This window comes from Psittacula echo, assembly GCF_963264785.1.
Source record: "Psittacula echo genome assembly, chromosome: 2".
Lineage (NCBI taxonomy): Eukaryota > Metazoa > Chordata > Aves > Psittaciformes > Psittacidae > Psittacula > Psittacula echo.
In genome coordinates this window covers 55,719,156-55,738,502 of record NC_137737.1, presented here as the reverse complement: position 1 = coordinate 55,738,502, position 19,347 = coordinate 55,719,156, and the positions used below count along the sequence as shown (strand labels likewise).

Genomic DNA, 19,347 nt, shown 5'->3' with positions numbered 1-19,347 from the left:
TTAATTAAACATCATCAAATTTCAAATGAGAAATCATGCTGTTCTGTAATTCCAGGTTACGTTAAATGGCCTGAGACAATCCCAGATTGGAAGCCAGCACTGCACGGTAATTACTCTTCCAGAAATACGGCTTGCCTACCCACCCTATTTAGCTTCTATTCTGCTTTCCAAAGACAGAAAGGCACTTTTCCATGCTGGAAATTTACAGCCTTCTTCCCTTGCAAATGTCATTGTTATTTTTCCCCCTTTAGCAATCTTGTAGTTTCTTACGGGGAAGTTTGTCAGCAATATATTCAATCTGACACACTCCAGGGACAATTTTCTGTAGCCCAGATTTTCCCCACACATTGAGGAGTGGAGGAAGCCTTCACATCTAAAAGGAAAACTGCCAGGGTACCACATTTCCAACTTGTCTACAGACTGCTTCCTATCACTATGGACACATAAATGGTCACACCTCTGAGGAATGACCTTGCAGCCTACAGCTTGAAAAACCATCCAAAAAGACACATAGTGCAGGAGATAAACACAGCACATCAGAACTACTGGAGTCTGATTCCTTTAAATGCACAGCACTATTTGTTGTGGAAAGTTGTGCAAGTGCAAAGGTTGTGCAAGTGCTTATTAGACTTCAGAGAATCCACAGAATAGAAAAGCCTTGTGAAAGCTCAGCATTCGTGTGCCACCTCCTTCAGCATCAGTACATCATTACCCAGCAGGGAACCCACATGGAGTGAAGCCTTGACTGAGGGCAAGGCTCCCTGCTGTCTGCTTATGCTCAGACTCCTGCTTTGTGACTTTCCCCAGCTGAGGATTTTGCTTCTCCCTTCCTCTCCACAGATGTGGAGATGAACAAGGCATGAAACTCACGCAGCTTTCTCTGTTTGAGAGCTCTATCTGGTTTTCAGTCTGATAGCTGGATGCCTATCTTCCCGAAGCTTAAAGGATTTTATGATTGATGCAACTCTGCCAAATGAGGGTGAAATCAGCCAGCAGGTTCATGTCATGGTTAGTGCCTCAGAATTACAGGCACTGGAGAAAATCCATCAAAAACTGCACCTACACATATTCTCTCTTTTTATGGATGTGAGAGCTGTGGCTGCAAAACAACTTAGTGAGTGAAATGCAGCCCCAGGGAAAATTCCCTGTGAAATCATCAGAGGCAGGATTTCACCCAATAATCAACTCACGCTCCGTTTCACAACTAACTTACCCTCCTTTCCCGCTCTGCTAATTTTCCTTTCTGATGTCTGAACTGTCACTAGAGCATTCACAGATTCTTTTGGGGCAAAACTTCCTCCCATGCTGAGGCAAACAAGGAGCAATTTCACCAAAGTCAGTGGAGCTACCCCACAGTAAATTTGGCAGTCAGAAGAGAAGAATCAGTTCCCTCGCCTTGTATTACTGAGAAACATGATAGACAGTACAGTCTTTTCATGCCATGCCAAGAAGTGCCTGTCCTGGAGTTTACTGCAATGCAAATGAAACAGACCCCTGGGAAATACAAAAAAATAATGACTGCTTTATCTGGAGCTCCCTGAAAGAGGCAATTCTTTGCTTCAAGAGATATGTTAAGCCTGAATTCACTCTTGCTGGTATCACTGTAAAACAGGGGAAAAAAGCATTGGAAACCAGAGAGTTTGCCTGAGTGCAAAATCAGTGCGAGAGAAAACTCAGTGCCCAGGGTTAATACGAAAAAAGGGCATTAGTCTACTATCTCCACCCACAGAGAAAGACAAGTGCATCTTTATGATTAATCACTTTATAATGCAAAGGATACTGTTGGAGTTTCTCTTTCTGGTTCATGGAGTTGCTGTGGGCTATGATTTTCGCAAGGCCGGAGATCCAATGGTTGGCATCGTCCTCTGAACTCGCAATGAGGTCTAGGTTTTTCCGCTGGTCTTTGAAAATGATGGAAAAGCAGCGATACTCTGGGACATCCTTGGCGTATTTTTCCATACCTTCTGTTTTATGGCCTGCCCTCACATCCCGAATATCTTCAATGGAGACTGTGGAAAGAAAGCAGAGCCTGCTGTCAGCAGGGGTTCAGTCAGGCTTATCTGTACTTGGTGAGGGATATTAAGAAAGTACTCTTACTCTTTTTCCTGCAACCTCTGGAGGATACCCTTCCCTCTTCTCCCCTTCCCAAACTTTGTCACTAAATAAAGCTCAAATCAAAAGGAGTAGAAAAAGCAAGAGATTTTTAAAAAGAAAAACCTTTCCCTGTTCTTTATTTAACAAAGATGTAGGATACGCGCTAGATGCCATACTGCGATATCATGTTTATGAGATATAAATCACTGCCAAGAGCTTAGTCCCAATCTTTGGAGAATTCCTGACTTGATCTCTGCCCCTGTCTGAGGGTGGGGGAGAGTGGAGATGTGCCTCCCTGTGAACATCACCTCACAGGAAAATGAGAAGTGACTTCAGTAAAAGGAGGGCAGGGACCAAACCAGTCATTCCTTAGTTTGCAAAAAAGTGAGAAGGCAAAATTTAAAATCCCATATATTCTTCTCAGTCACACAAGTGCGAATTAGGGAGGCAAAGACCAACTTCAGAGAATTGTGGTGTCACCCATACTTCACCCTCACCCCTTTCAAGGGTAGACTTGATCTTTTTCGTTGCAAGAAAGTAAAACACTCCTTTCAAGTCCATCCTTCCCCATTTCTACCTCTGCCCCTCAGCTAGTGGAAATGAGCCCTGAAGTTGCACCATAAGGCAATCCAGAAAGAGCAATGCATTCGAGAGATTACATTATTAAACAAGTGTAAGTAACGGAGAGACACCTACATTGCTCCTGAGAGCATGCAGCTGCCCTCAAACTGTGCTAAAATCAGGCAAGCCCCCAGCAGCATGCACAGCCTCTTTTTGTCTTTCACGGGTCACTTAATACATCTGCAAAGGAATGAGAGGAAAAGCCAGAAACTGCTTAATCACATTTGACTGCTGAGAAACTTAAGACTGAAGTAGAGATGACACCTACACACAATAATGGCAAATATGTTTGCCAGAAGTGCTGGAGCCCGTAACTAAGAAAGCCTCACTGCATTTTCTCCAGTTAACATTTTGCAAACATCTACCAATACCATTTCAGGGCACACATAGAAAAGACAATACAGTTGAGAGATATTCAGCCACCTTCTAAAACAAGCATGCAGACATAGACAGATACAATCATAGAAATGGGGGGGGAGGGGAGAAAAAAAAGCTTAACTTCTCCATCTCAAACTATAAATTGCAGGTAAAAATTACTTCCTCCATCACAAATGTGTGAGATAGATTTTATTTGTGCTTATATTGTTGAAAAGTGGTACATGACTATAAAATATCCCCACTGTTAGCTGAACAGGAGAAACTTGCCTTTAAACATCCATTTTATCCACTCCTTTATTTAAACAGGTGCAATTTCACCATTAAAATGCCCAGTTCATTCAAAGTCAACACTGCAGAAAAGCACAACTCAATATTTACCCTGCGCATTTTCAGTGTGGCTTCCCTGTTATCATCCAATATTTATCAGCTGCTCATTAGAGTTTGAAATCTTCCCTTTTTTCCCAGGGCAGTCATGATAATGCTCAACTGCTGAGGGGGGAACAAGACCACCCAAAACTTCAGTCTTCAAAACTCAGTAACTTTCCAAAACCAACACTTGACATTTGCTTTAAATTCTTACCACATGTTGGGGTGGCCAAGCATCTTCCACAGCACGTAGCTGATTTGGTTCCTATACAAGAACATACCATGAGGACCATCCCGGAGCTGGCAAAGCTCTTCCCTGACAATTATGAGCAATTATCTCTGTGTGGTCTTTTATTATCACTTTGTAAAGGTCAACAGTTGATCAGTTGGAGGGGAGGAAAAGGTTGGGTTGGGATGGGCTGCTGTGGAATTATGTTATCTGGCCAATTTACTGTAGAGTGAAAGTTTATGGTTTTGAGTACTAAAACCAGCCTTAAAAGAAAAGAGCTGCGACTTCCTTGCAGCTGCATTGACAATAAAGAGCCTTGCTCTTAGCCTGCTAAAGTATGAGACTAGGCAAATGATTGTGATTATGCCTCAGGTAGAACTACACCCTTCATGTAAAGGATGCTGTTGTGTTTGGATGGATTCAGTTCAGTCAGAAAGTGTAAAGTTTAGTTAGGGTCCTTTTACTGCCAATAGAAAAAAACCCAAGAACCTTTTGGAACACAAATATTCTGTCCTCTTCAATCAAAAAACTTTAGGGTAAAATAAATCATACTCTCAATCCACGGCTACAGTGGACCCTTGAACAGAAAGTAAGTCTAGGCTGAGCATCAAAGATGCAGACATGCATCATGCAGGTAGTACGTAAGTAGATGATTCTTCTCCACTTCCACTCTGGGTCTCTTCTGGTTATAACAGTGCAAGTGGAAGGATCATCCTGTTGTTCCTCATCACCCGCCAATTGCTCACCACTGCTTGGCTCACAGGAGTTGTCCCTTCAGACTGGCTAGCTAGTCTGCTTGTGCAATCAATCCCTAAACTCTGGGTTGGAAACAACCTAGGGTTTCCAAGACTAGAAAATCTGATGTTAAATATTGGAAATTTAGAATGGATTCTTTGGAAACCATTACCTGGCAAAGTGAATCCACTGGAAAAGAGAGCTGTGTGGGAGGAAAAAAAGACTGAAAACCTGTGTTTGGAAGAGCTGTCTTGATCTCTCTAGGGTATTCTGAGAAGAGGATGACAAAGGGCATATAGGTCCTCAGTAAAGAAAAGGTAAAAGGAAGGCTGAAGAAAAGGATTGGTGTCTACTGTAGTCACCCAAGAGATAAAGAGAGAAACTATCAATGCAGGAACAGTAAAAAACCAGGGTAAGGGAGGACGCTTTTTAAAGCTTTCCATAGCTTGGTCATGTGTACTGCTTTCAACTATCAAAAAAAGATTAAGCCAAAGGCGTCAGCCCAAGCCATCTGCAAATGTTATCTCTTTTCTGGAAAATCTTAACCCAGCATGAGTACATTATCAGCTGCTCCCAGACAGTGAGCGTACTGTATTAGCAGTCCCAAAGTAACTGTGTGCTGAGCTGGGCTATCTGCATGCAGAAATCAGAAATAACTAGGGGACAGAGATGTTTCACAGCAGAGGAACACTTACAGAAAATAGACATCAATCACGTATCCCTGCAACCTCCCTGCTTCTTCCCCATCATGCCACAGCAGGAAGGTAACCACAACCAGAAGAGAATCTGGAAAGTTTGCATCTACTTCTCCTCAGTATTCACGTCTGCTGAAGCGGTGGTTTGTGTAAAGCCCAGAACATGAAGCACAGCACAAGGAAGCTTGTGTTTTTCCTGGCCTCCAGACATCAAGTCAAACAGGTTACATCCTGATCAGCCTTTCTGGCTGCTGAGGATGCCATTCAGCCACTGCCACAGCCAAAGGCTCCCCACTGACATGGACATACAGCAGCGTTCCCTGGGGCCAGTGGAATTACTCCTGTCTGAGCTAGTCTCAAGGAGATGCTGAGAACTTCTTTTTTAATCCTCCTTTCAGTTGTCATCACTGGATACTGCCTTTGTGCTCCTTCTTTGCCAATGCTCGGCCCAGTCTCTTGTTGCACTCACAGCATTAGCAGGCATGCGTGAGTCAGGCCCGCAGGATGCAGGCAGTCAGTCTTAACAGCCTTGATATTTTCAAGCAACTAACATGTATCTTTTGGGTGTCTCTCTTGATCTGAATTTCTCTCTTCACAACTTTCTAGGAGCTTGCAGTTACACTTGCAAGCTCATCTCTTCAGGCAGAAGGAAGAGGAACACCTCTCAAAGGAAAACAAATCTGTGATTCACACTGATGTGCCGGTAACCAGACTTAAGAGAGTCTGCAAGTACCCAAGTCTGAAACTGTGACTCACAAAACCTTGTTGAGCCTCCCCTGTGGCTCCACCTGACCCAAAACTCCCTCATCCCCCAGAAGCTAGATTCTTCCTTCAAGGCTGCCTGGCCTCCTTCAACAGGATCTGGGCTGGCCTGACCACTCTCCATGAGGTGCCTTCAAACACACCCCAGTGCAAGGATTTTAGCCTTGTGTGCATGTGGAGAGGGGGTGGCCATTTGTGTGAGAACTATTCCTGAAGGAAGCAATAGGAAGAGACATAAATCCAATCTCCCCATAACCCTATAAACTGTAATCCCAGAGCTTTTAGGCTTCAGGAATGTATTCAAGTCACATGTATGCACTACAAGCCACTGGGCAGCCAAAACTACAAGTGTTGAAGAGACACAAGGACAAGCCTGACAAGGTGCCTAATTAGCACAGTTCTTTGAGAGATGAGCCCTGGCCACTGGCCTCGCCATCTCTTCTCCCGTCACTGCTCCTCAGACTCTGCTGAGCGCACGGACAGTAAAATACTTTGGTAATCCTAAAGAAAACAGGGAAAGGAGGAACAGGGGCAGAGAGCAACCACCCTTTGCCTCCCTCCTCTTTGACTGGCAGCCTTTTGAGAGGAGATACTTTGTCAAGAATCTTACAGAAAACAGGGAGTACAAGGAAGTGAATCTGCATCTCCTGCAGCAGCATGTGAAGGGCAAGGACTGAAAATTGCTTCTCCTTCCTTGTGCCTTTGCTGATAAGGAGACAGAGGAGGGTCAATGTATAGACACACTTGGTGGCACAACTGAAAGAGCTGCCGTTGAGTTACTGTGCTGTCTTTGGCTAAAGTAGAGTTAATTTTCTTCACGGTATCTACTATGGGGTAATGTTTTAGATTTGTGCTGGAAACAGCGCTGATAACACAGGGATGTTTTAGTTACTGCTGAGCAGTGCTTGCACAGCTTGCAGCAGTGCTTGCCTTTTCTGCTCCTCACCCCACCATGGAGCAGTCTAGGGGTGCCCAAGGAGCTGTGAGGGGACACAGCCAGGACAGCTGACCCAAACTGACCCAAGGGATATTCCACACCATATGACATCAGTTCAGTAATAAAAGACAGGGAAGAAAAGGAGGAAGGGGGAACATTCAGAGTGATGGCATTTGTCCTCCCAGATAATCATTAGGTGTGATGGAGCCCTGCTCTCCTGGAGATGGCTGAACACCTGCCTGCCAATTGGAAGTGGTGAATGAATTTCTTGTTTTGTTTTGCTTGTGCATGCAGCTTTTGCATTACTAATTTAACTGTCTTTAACGCAACCTATGACTCTTCTCACCTTTACCTTTTCGATTCTCTCTCCCCTGCCACCAGGGGGGGAGTGAGTGAGCAGCTGTGTAGTGCTGAGTTGCCAGCTGAGGTTAAACCACGAGTTACTCATTAGGGGAGGGGAGCTGTTTTCTTCACTCTGGGGGAAATACTCCTCAGATCCCTTCCTTTCCTTATCCTTCTTGCCTCTTATTAACAAGTAATCTCTACAATGTGGCATTCAGTCATGTTGAATTACTCCACCCCGCTCTAATTGTTTCAGTGAGTCACTTCTATTTACTGTCAGGAAATGCAGATGAGAAATGTACTCAGCTGTTAATAGCTTGCACACAATATTGCATGTCTGCAGAGAGGGCAGACCTTCACCAGCTGCAGTTCAGCCAGGCTGGCTTAGCATCTTGTTAAGAACAGATGAAAGCTGCTGCCTGACCCCAGGACTGCCCTGCCAGCCAGGATATCTGCAGTGAGACTACATGGATTTCACAACACACTGAGCACGTAGGGCAAGCTGGCACTCCATGCTGCTTCTCTCTTTGGTTTCACCCCAGAAAAAGCAGTTTAGTTGATTTCAGTTTCACCACGGGTGGCTGATGCTAATGGCCAAACACAGTTGGGATCAGGACCTTTGTAATCAGCACAAGCTGGAGCACTGTCAGCTCCCCTGGACCAGGAACACTAAAGGCTATCCATCACCCTCATCCCCGCGGGGGCTTTAATGTGCTGATTCAAGGGTGGCTTTAGCATGAGTCCCACTGCACTGTGCCTTCTTAGTCCTGATCGCACTACTCTTTCATCTCCCTGCATGTGAATTACTGCAGGTCCCAGCTGCTAATTCCTCATCCATTCTCTTCATTCCCCCTCTGCTGACATGCTCAGCATGTTGTTTTAACTTGAGATCTGCTGCACAGCAGTCAGCCCTCATTGCTGGTGTGTGTCACCAGCTGACAACCAATGATATAATGCACATGTAATTTTACAAGTTGTTTGGAAATACCTTTTAATATAAGGTCTTTACCCAATCTTTCTGTTTACCCATCACAGCTTGGGGCATTGGTGTAAATAGAGTGATCTCTATTTACATTCCTTCCACACATCACAACCAGGACCCTGCAAACTATTTCTACAACTATTTCCTACTTCTGCCATTACAGTGCCGCTAAATTTGGATCTAAGGCTCTCAACACTTCTGTCTTTGTATTTAACATATGCTATGGAGAATAAGGTCAATATTTGTCAGCACACTGCCTGTGATGAAAACTGTCCCAGCGACACATGTGGTGGCCTGATTTAAAATTGAATCGAAGAAACAGGCAGCTCTGCATTTGAAATGACTTGTTTTATGGGTTGAGTGATTTTGATACAAACTAATGAGACCCACAGACAGACGGTTTTGTTTTCACAGCTGATGGCTGCCTTACATAACATATTCACATCAGCAAATATTTTTCCAGGAACAAATACATGTCTGACCGTGAAGCAATGATTCCTAAAGAAACTGCCTATCCAGCTCCAGAAGGAAGCTGTCAGTGCAGTCAACTACCTGCTGTGTGTATAGAGGTTGCTCAGAGTTTCTATTGACTTTAGGCATTTATCATGAAGAAGTCAAACTTCACACTTCTCAACTCAAGAAGCACAGAGCAAGATCACGTCCCTTCTGTTCTTCTGCAAGCAAGTTCAGTGCATTAATTCAATGGAGACAATTGTTCATTCTTCCACAAAAATGGTACAGTATGTTCATCGCATGACATTTTAAGGGCATTCCTAACTTTCACAAGAACTCAAAAACAAAGGAAAAAATTTTCTGCTGAACAGTGGTAACAGGCTATAAACACAAAACTTCTGAACTATATTTAAACCATATAAAAATAGCCTATAATTGGGTCAGAAGTCTGAGGAAATGGAGCAAAATCTCTGCATTTTTAATAATCAATTATTAGATCAAAACATCGATTTCATTACTTTAAATCACTTGCATGACATGATGACAATCACATGACTTTATGCCAATCATCGTTTGCAACCCTCAGTTGCACAAGTAATTTAGGTCACCTCTGTAAATTGCTCCCAAAACTGATTCTTCAAATCAAAATACAGGGAAAAACCCCAAACAACAATACTTAACAACAAAACTTAACAACAGTTTTTAAGTAAAGCTTTTGGCCTGAAACTGAAAAATCTCAGCCAAATCTCCTAAACTTCTTTCCTGACTACTCTGCTTGCGATTCAACGACTCACCCCCCAGTGAGTCACCCTTGGTGCAGTGGGAGCTCATTCATGGCTGCCATAGGAAACGTCATCTCCCTGAGCCTCCAGCAGAGAAAGAGAGCAGGAGGTAGTAAAACACCAGCTTCTCTGGGGCTCCATTGTAGCACCCCTAAACCTAAATAACTTATTTAGTCTTTTCCTTCTGGCTTTGAATATTCTGTTTCTCCACCAAAAGCTCAAAAGGATGTTTCACTGGAAGGTTTCAACCATTCTTACAAATCCCCAAGTTCAGACAGTTTTTAAAGGAATTGAGTCTGGCTTCAGTGAGCTCACACTAGGGATTTCAGCTGGTATAAGACTTTCAAAAATAGATTTCACTGAATGCAGCGCATGCCTTTTTGTTCTTCTTTCCACTCAGACGAGATCTGATGTTTGACCATAGCTAAACAAGACAGCGTTACTGACGAGCTGCTGCTCTTTCAATACAAGCCCTTCTTCCCCCTTCGGGTCTTCTCCCTCCCACCACAGTGATGCTCAGGACTGAACTGGTTCCAATTGAACTGTTTACCAGCCCTGTCACACAAACCTTTTCTTCACCCCAAAATTATTAATCCTGCCACTTGAACCCTGTTTTCTCAGCCCAGGGAGAAAGCTGCCACATGTGTGGCCTCACAGGCCAAAAAATCATAGAATAGTTTGGGTTGGAAGGGAACTGCAAAAGTCATCTAGTTCCAACCCCCCTGCAAAGAGCAGGACATCTCCAACTAGATCACGTTGCCTAGAACCACATCCAGCCTGGTCTTGAATGTCTCCAGGTGCACCCACCCTCTCTGGGAACCACTGCCAGTGTTTTTACCACCCTCATTGTAAAGAATTTCTTCCTCACACCCAGCATGAATCTCCTCTCTTTTAGTTTAAAACCATCACCCCCTGTCCTATTGCAACAGGCATCTCTAAAAAGTTTCTCCCCGTCTTTCTTACAGGCCCCTTTTAAGTACTGGAAGCTGCTCTAAGATCTCCCCAGAGTCTTCTCTTCTCCAGGCTGAACAATCCCAACATTCTCAGCCTTTCCTCACAGGAGAGCATCCACCCCAACTGTAGCTCTATGCTACATTTAAGATAATAGAAAGCAGCAGTGTGCTTATGGACCTGTTATGCAGCTCAGACACAGGATTTAGCAGGTCATGGTAAAAAACAGATTTTTAAAGGTGCTTGCGTGTAGTTCTTCATGCCAGCATTCCTATGTTTCTGCTAGAGCAAGCCAGAGAGTACACACAGGGCATAACGTGTTTGTTGGAAAACTGAACATTTAAGATGCTTCAAGGGTTTTTGGAAAAAGCTCTTTTCTTGGGCCTAAATGGAACATTACAAAAAATAATGGATAATAAGGGAAAAAAATGGATTATGTACTTTCTATGCGCATAGAAATGATATTGGAATGGCAGCCTATACCCCAAACAGCCCTGTGACAATACGGTTCTAAAAAAAAAAAAAGCCCTGGGTAACACAGCTATCATGGTAGCATCCAGTCTAAATTTCTAGTTGTTTAAAATAAAGACAACAGAGGAAGGTACTGGTCGTACCCCTGTATCCAATCCAGGCAACATCTGTGCCTGTGACAACCCTGCTATGCTGGGGTTTTTTAACTTCAAGCATCTGAGATTTCTCTGTCTAACTTTGGCGGTCCCCAGTTTTATCGACTAGACATCACCACACGATGGTTTACAAATAGCTTTGTTGTATGATTACAAGAACAGTAACAGGAATAACAGGAAACTGTCCAAACAAGAACATAACCCTTACCCTTCCCAGACTTTTCTCCTCTGAGGTGTCTCCATCTGCTTGCTGTCAGCAATGCTGCAGATAAGATTAGACCTGCTGCTAAAACCTTCCAGTTTCCATTTTGCTCATTCTTTTTCCTCCCTAAAAAAGGGCAGCTTATCTGCAGTTCTAGGAAGGCTTTAAACTGGAAGGCAAAGTTACTGTCTGTTAACAAGGAAGGGTGACCGGCTGGAGAAACTCTCATTGAAGTCCCTGATTTTGAATATCAAATCATGAACCTGCACTCTTCCTCTGATTTGACCACCTTCACACACTGGACCAAATAAGGTGGCAGCTGTAGTGATAAAGCCTGCAGATGACACTGACCAGGGATAATCCCCTCTATACATAAACCCAAAGCAGCCTGGTGAAGTTAAAAGCTCAAGAAACTCAAACCCAGCAATCACTCTGAAAACTTGGGAATGGAAGGTCTCAGAAGACGAAGAGAGGAGCAAGGCATGGGAAAATGGATGTCCTTGGGGTTATGGCATGGGACTGGGCAGTCAGTATTCATCTCTCTTGTTGACTTCCAGTTTGAGGTGCCTCCAGAGCACCTGCTGAAAGCAGCCCCAAGGTGGGCCTCCAACCCTCCTGAAAGCTTGCTCCACAGGAACAGCTTCACTCCTCCCAAGTAGGACAGAGCCTGCCTCCGAACACTGGTAGATCAGCCTGACACCAGACATTCTCTTGCAATCAACTGGGAGTAGCAGTGCAAAGCCAGTCTGGCCAGAGCGCTGCCAGAGCTTGCTTTTTCAGCATAGCTAGGACAAACTCTGCTTCGACTGCCTTGTCTCCTTTCCTGCTATTCTGATGACAAAGAAAAGAATCATCTGCGAAAAGGTGTGCATGCATGAAGACATTATGGAGCATTTGTGTGGGTGTGCGTCAGCAGGCAGTATTCCTCCATCTTCACTTTGCACTGAGGATACTCCCAGGTCATAGCAAGATCTCCTTCCCGCAGTGGCACTGCCTCCACCTCCAGCAGTGTGGCAACTTTGGTTGTGCTCAGGTAGCAAAGTATATCTTGAGAACTGTAAATGTATACCCACACAGACACACTCCCCACCTTTGCTCAACACTCAGCTCAAAGGATCTGATCTTGATGCAGGGCTCTTATTACAGCTCAGTATATAAAAAAAATCACAGTTATGCCAGCTCTCTGTGCCACTTCCCCAGAGGCAATGGGTTCAACCACAGCTTCTCCAACCAGACATCAAGGTCCCTGGAGCCACATCATAAGGACCCACTCCCATTTACTTCAGAGGACCAGGTGGGGTCAGGCTGGAGGTGCTCTCAGTCCCCATCATTTGGAAACTGCTGTCTAAAGAAAGAAAGCTCTGAAAGTCATTCTTCTCAACTCACATCCTTATTTGTTTTCATAGAATCATGGTTTGGGTTGGAAGGAACCTTAAAGCTCATCCAGTTCCCTGCCACAGGCAGGGACACCTTCCACTAGACCAGGTTGCTCCAAGCCCCATCCAAGACATTCTCTGGGAAAAGACTTTGCTATTATATGGGACAGAGCTCAACAGAGCAGGCACTCCAAGGGAGCAAACATTCACTAAGGCCTCTATGTGCTGCGTTTTTATTGTGTTGGTACCTAAACAGCCTAGTTGAGCTCAGGACCCTGCCATGCTAAGCATGCAAACAAACAGTAAGGGACAGCCTCCAATCCAAAGCCTTTTACAGCTAGATAGCAGAAGAAAAAGGAAATGTCTGGGGAAGAATGCACAAAGAGATTAAATGAGGTGCTCAAGGTCATGTGAGAGGAGTGTAGCTGTCAGGGTGATAAACCAAACATATTTTGCCCTGCTACCTTACTCCTGCTGAAAATCTTATCACTGCTTGTGGGAGGGGGTAATTTGGAAGACCCACCCTTCATTTATTTAATTATGACTGTTATCAGAAAGATTGTGTAAATAACATGGGCAGTGTGTTCGACATTTCATCATGCCTTAAAATACATTCCACTTTATTAAGTTACCTCCTGGCTTTACAAGTCTATGATCAATGACAGAGAAATCTGTCAGAAAAACACTGGATGAGAAATAAAACCAAACATAAACAGATCTAAATACACCCTGCCCAATCCCATTTTGATCACACAGTTGGACTCGTGCTCCCAATTATGGCCCCAAGCTGGGTGATGCTGGCACAGAATGGTTTACTCTGTGTTCGTAAATGGTGACTGCTGTAGCTGAACTTTAAAAAACAGGGCAGATTCTTAGTTTCCAATGTAAGGATGAGAACAGGCCTTCCTTCACAGAGATATCTCCTGACAACCCTTGGATCTCCACATCTCTGTGGTTCCTTGTAAGGCTTAAATACCAGTTTTCTGAGGGAATGCAGGTGGAAAAGAAGTGTCCTGGCATAACCCTGACCAGCAGCCCAAGCACACCATACCACACCGCAGATGCCCAAGCCATGTATCACACATGAGGTCTCAGGCACCTGAGTAACCTGAACTCTTGCTTTGGGGAGGAAACGAGCCAGGCAAGGCTGCTGAGACCAGCATGGCCTACCCCACAATGATTTTAGGCAGTAGCTCATGAGCTTGGGAAATGTGGCCATTCCTGACATGGCAGATTCCTCCCAGCTGTCTCCGGAGCTGACAGCATCACGTGGTTTGTGTGTTACTGGAGGTATGAAGGATCTGGGCTCATTGCTCCACACTGCAAGCATAATGGTCCTGGTTCACTTCAAGCATGTCTGCCCACAGAACCCCATGCCTATGATGAAGCAAACTTTACTTACAGATCTGTGACTCTGGAGACCTCAGCATCTTCTTTGATTCCTGCCATATGGTTTTGCAGTCCTCCTGGAGCTTATAAAACCGCTCCTTTCTCCAAGAGCCTGACTTCACTTTTAGCAGCTGGCTGCCTTTCAGGAGAAACTTCAGATCCTTGTCATCTTTCAGCCCTGCAGAGAAATAGTTGTATGGTTGTAATATTCAACTCAAGAAATTATGCTTATAGGGTTTTCCCTTCCACAGGACATTACAGACATAGACAGAGCACTACAGTGCAGCCAGGTCCAGGGAGGACTACAGAGCAGGGAGACCCAGGAATCTGTCACACCATACTTTATGCTCACAAGAGGCTGGAGCCTTGTAGATTTCTTAGATTTGAGTCCAAAGACTTTTGTACCATAATTCTTAAGTGCTTTACAAACATACCTTCTTCCCAGCAAACACAGTCTAATGTTCAGACGCAAAACCTACAACAAAACCAACAACGTAACAGTAAAAGCAGGCAAAAGAAAGTTGTATAACTTTTAATTGGAGAACTGTCAGGAACTTTCAAGTGATTTCAAATCCATTCTGCAACAGATTTCCTTTGTGGAAACAGGAATACACAAAGATATCTCCCTTCTCTGGCAAGCAGTCCCCCTATCCACATGGGGATTTTGAAGATAGTGTCATGAAGCTCAGGACATACACAGGTAAGTTTGGTGAGAGACAGCATCACATCAGTAAGGTAGCAACCATGTTCCCCTAATTTCCCAGCTAGTATCTGAGTGAACTTTTATCTCTCTTACACTACTAGGCCACCACAATGCCGAGTGATAATAACCAGACCTACTGGTTCCATGAACTTCAGATTTCACAGCCTAGATTCAGAAAGGCATTTAGGCATCTAGAGAAGCAACAGGCATCTGCTGAGACTTTGAAAATATAGATTGGGTTTTCTAAACATTTTGAATGTCACAGCAACATACACATTCCTAAACAGGTTTCACATACATAAACACCTTGGACAATCTGCCCCTCAAACAAACCATTAATTACAGATCTGGAATGTGTGGGCTGGGGAGGGTTAGAACATAAAACATGAGAAACACTTCCTTGGCTTTCTGTAATAGGCACCTTGCATCTCTCTGACATTGCATGAAAGGCGGTTCAAAGCTGGTGAAACAGCACTTAACTCTGTAGTACTGATCAAGCACATCCCAACTAATGGGGGTTTTGTTAAATTTGCCTTGACAATGCAGATAGCCACTTGGCCTCTTGCAGCCAGCTGACACATCATGGGAAATATTCCAATGCCACATAACATAACACAGCGTCTCACGAAGCAGAAATCCAAGTTAACTGATCTACGCAGTAACATTCAAATTGCAGTGTGGCATTCCCCTATGACACTTGGTTTGTTGTTTGTTAAACAGGGCAAGGCAATAAACTACCAAACATCAGTTCAGGCCTGCTTGAAAAGCAAAATCCAGCATGAGAACCAAGTTGCCAAATCCCCAGATTCCTGACAATTCATACAGCAAAGTGAAGTGCCAGGTCCTGCAGAGCACCAAGGTGGGTCATGGGGGCAGCAACAAAAAGCAACACCATGAGTTTGTAACTGGGATACATCGACCTAAAGATATTGACCTAAAGATCATTTCTGATTGCCAAAGAAAGCCTGATGTCTCCATAGGATATAAATATTAGAGATGTCCAGTGTCCACTCAGTGAGCCGTTCACACCATTTTACTGGTTTTGCAGATGCCAAGGAGCACGCCCAGGTCAGAGCTGGCTGAGGCATCCAGAGTTGAAAGTGACACAGTGGGAGCTGGAAATCCTGAAAAGGCATCTGTGGCCTCTCTTTCCTCTACCTTCAATTAGCTATCTATCTCATTAATTAATTGTCTTCCCATGCTACAGCATCCCTTGGGCCTCTAGCTCTTATTTGGTCTGAAGGTTCCCAAGAGGAGAATTTGAATGCTTCCTCCTCTGGAAACCTCAGAAAGAAACTCATCAAGAGAAGAAAAAAGCTGTATCTTGCAAAGCACAGAAGGGTGAAAGACTGATCCCAGCTATGGGACTTGGGACACCCTTCTGGGTTTGCTGAGGTTCAAGCATGCTCAGGGGTTGACAAGAGGCCAAGACCATCTAGCAGAAGGGCAGACACCACAACAGCTTCACGTGTTTTTCGTCTCCTGAGTTGTGGTGTTAAGTCTTCCTTTGCACAGCAAAGGTCTTCCAAGTGCAGAGAAGATACCATAGACAGGCTTCACTAACAGCACTGTGGTACCCCTCAAGGTTCCTGGGCAGGAAACATACTTCTTCCTTCTATCACCCACAACATTCCTGTTCTGGCTCCCAGCATCATTCCTTCTCCTTCTTCAGATCCCAACCATGTGAGGCATGATTATGGGACTAGGAGAAAGACATGCCATCCTAGGGTGACATGAAGAGGAAAGCAGGAAAATCACCAATTCCCTTGGGTATCTATGTGCCTAAGTGTGTAATGAGAAATCCCTGTGAAATGGGGCATGGCTCGTTACACAGACGCCACATGCAGCATGTGTAACGCCTCATGCTACCTGGACATCTCGAAGAGCTGCACCAATGTAATACAGGCAAATCTGGATGGGCACATGCAGTGGTCAAGGGCAGACTTCTCTCTTCCAGGCTTGATTCACAGAGGTCAGATACAAGCTGGAGCTCAGAGCCCTTCATCCTGCTCACCAGCACAGCCCAGGCAGTGCATTAGTGTGGGTCAGAACTCCCCTTCCTCTTCAGAGGACCTAACTATGGGTTGGGAGCAGTCCTCACACTCATCCTTGGCCACTGTGCCTGAGGAGCAGGCCAGGTGAACTGACTCAGCAAAGGAGGACACTGTACCTCCCAAAAGCAGGAGGGAAAGATGAACCCGGATGGTGCATTGCGAGAGTATGGCAAAGATCAAAGCCGGGAGCTTGAGTCAGAGGGCAGTGAGAGAAACCAGGGAGGGGATGGAGACAAGCTTGTCTCTATGATACAGCAGGTTTGGCCAGGAAAGGGTGAGAGGACTAATTATGGATGTCCAACAGCTCCATCATACCTTGATGTGAGAGGTCTTTCAGACAGAGAGCAGACACACAGAGCTGAGCTCTGCCAGTGGTAACACCAAGTACTGACTGAACCACTCAATGGTGGGCCTGGAGGAAGGTGGGGCATCCCCTTAACCAAGTGGGCACAGCCTATTCCAGGCCTGCTCTGTGTCTGTCTAGCAGCAGTTCAAGCTCAGGCACCTAAACCAGCTGGGAAAGAGGGCCAGTGTTTTGGGCCCTGCCTGCTATGCCCAGACCAAGCACTGCCACAGACCCTTTAAATGACCTTGGGTAAGTCACTTAGCTTCTCTATTCCTACCTACAAAGCACCAGCATTTTTGTTTGGCCATAGATGGAGAAGACCCTCTGATTTGCTGATACAAGAACCAAAAACGTTCTCTGATGTGCCAGTCAGTCATTAGTCTCAGTCGGTCATTTGAATTATTTTCCAGGAAAAAAGCCACCTTTTCCTAGCAGAAACCTCATTTCAGGTTTTATGCCTGAGCCAGCTCCTGAGAATTTGTGCCTAACAAAGCCATAGAGCTGAGGACGTTTGCAGTCCAGAGCTCCATCTCACAGCAACGGAAACTTGTATGAAAGAAACCAGAGTCATCACACACATACGTCATTTAAAACACACTGTGCAGCAGGATAACGATATTGGTTTCCAACTGTATAACAACATTAGGCATGAGAAGCACAATCACTGCACTGAAATAGATGTCCAAATCCTGCCTGAAACATGTGGCAGGACTGTGCCTTGCTTAGCATCCTCTGTGAAATACCAAATACATATTTGGCCTGCAAAATTTCCAAGGGTCAGGACCCCTTTCCTCGCAATATATCAATCACACACATTAAAAACAGAATATATTTAGTGTGCAGTAATGTTCAGAGTGAAAATCATGTCTGGCAAAGGTAGGAATGCCTCAAGCAAACACGGCACTGCAATAACCATGAAGTTAATAAACTGCACTATGACGCTTTAGACACTAAGACATCAAAAATATTGACCTTTGTCTTATCTGTCTCAGGTTTACAGCAAGCAGGAAACACAATAAAACAATAGCTGTCATGGAGGAAACCAGGCTTGAGTTCACTAAGGAGATAGGTAGAATGATGCCATATAATATAGTGATAATCTGTATTTCTGCATTGCTCACTTGCAAAGCTGCTGATCTGACATAAATACATTAATTACAACTGCTACAAAACAAGCCGCCTCCTGTCTGCTCTCCCTCTCCCACCTGGTTTAAAAACAGGCATAAGCCAAGTTTGCCAGCTTAAAAGGGCAGAAATCCTTTCCAATAAAATCCAAAGAACTCAGGTGGGTAAATGACGATTTTCCATTTCCATCTGCCCTCTGTAGCCATGGAAATCAAGGGACTCGTATCCACTCGGGCTGTCTCTCCAGAGAGCAGGAACCAGCAAGGAGTTCATAGCCAGCCACAGAAGTTACAAAACTCCCTGGGTTTACTCTTTCTTTTCGTCTGGCAAATGCAGACCTCTGAGTGGTTCCTCAGGCTCTTATGGCAACTGGCAATACACCACTGAGAAGTCCTAAAATCAGGCAGGAAAAGGGCACTGCCTTCCCCAAACACCCTCAACAAGCGACAATTCAAAAAGCCCAGCAAGAGATTTGGAAACCGACCCTTTGCCAAAGAAGTCCCACTTTGATGCCTCAAACGAAGTGGTTTACACATCTGGTGGGTGGTTACAGGCAAAGGAAAGGAAAAGAAACCTCTGGACTTTAAAAATAACCATGGAGTTGCCTTTAGGGTGGAGCACTGCCTCTGCGCAGTGAAAAGAGGCAGAAATGAAGCGGCAGCCAGCGTGTGGAAGTGCCAAGGGTCTGGCCAACTTGTCCCTTACCCAGCCTCATGCCATTCAGTGCGGCCACTCTACGGCTCTGCTCCCGCAGGATGTTTTCCTGGGACACGCTGCGCTTGGGCTGCCTTCGAAAGCACTGCATGATCCAGTGTGGATGCCAGGGAGAGGCGTCGCGCGTCGAGAAGGACGGGGGGCCACGCCACCCCTGCGGGGATCGCTGCTCATCCAGGAGCCTGCAGCGTGCGCGATGTCAAACGGGGCTCCAAGGAGGGTGCGGAATGAGGCAGCAACGGGAGAGAATCAGAGGAAGGCAGGGGAGGGCAGAGTCCAGCTGGGGGTGGGACCGTGGGAAGTCTCTCCTCCCGCTTTGCTCACCAGCACACGCTGGATGCAAAATCACACCGAGGCGCCTGCCAGCCCCTGCCCAGGTAGAAGGAACAAGTTTTCCTACAGCCATATGCCAGTGGGTTTTTAGACATCACTTCCAGGAGCTGGAGGAGTCCCAGATATTGCTTGTGGCTGCTAATCAGTGCCTA

General features: G+C 45.1%; 1 protein-coding gene across 1 annotated transcript in view; it reads right to left on the bottom strand.

Annotated features, from left to right (window-relative positions):
* PLCD1 (phospholipase C delta 1) overlaps positions 1-18,953 on the bottom strand; it is a gene marked incomplete at both ends in the record, with an annotated part of 44,945 nt that extends 25,992 nt beyond the window's left edge. Inside the window, 3 exons of the mRNA XM_080610763.1 lie at positions 1,781-2,009; positions 13,934-14,098; positions 18,854-18,953. Of these exons, the coding sequence (XP_080466889.1) occupies positions 1,781-2,009; positions 13,934-14,098; positions 18,854-18,953 (494 nt within the window). The remainder of the gene's footprint in view (positions 1-1,780; positions 2,010-13,933; positions 14,099-18,853) is intronic.
* Between the last annotated feature and the right edge of the window lie 394 nt (positions 18,954-19,347).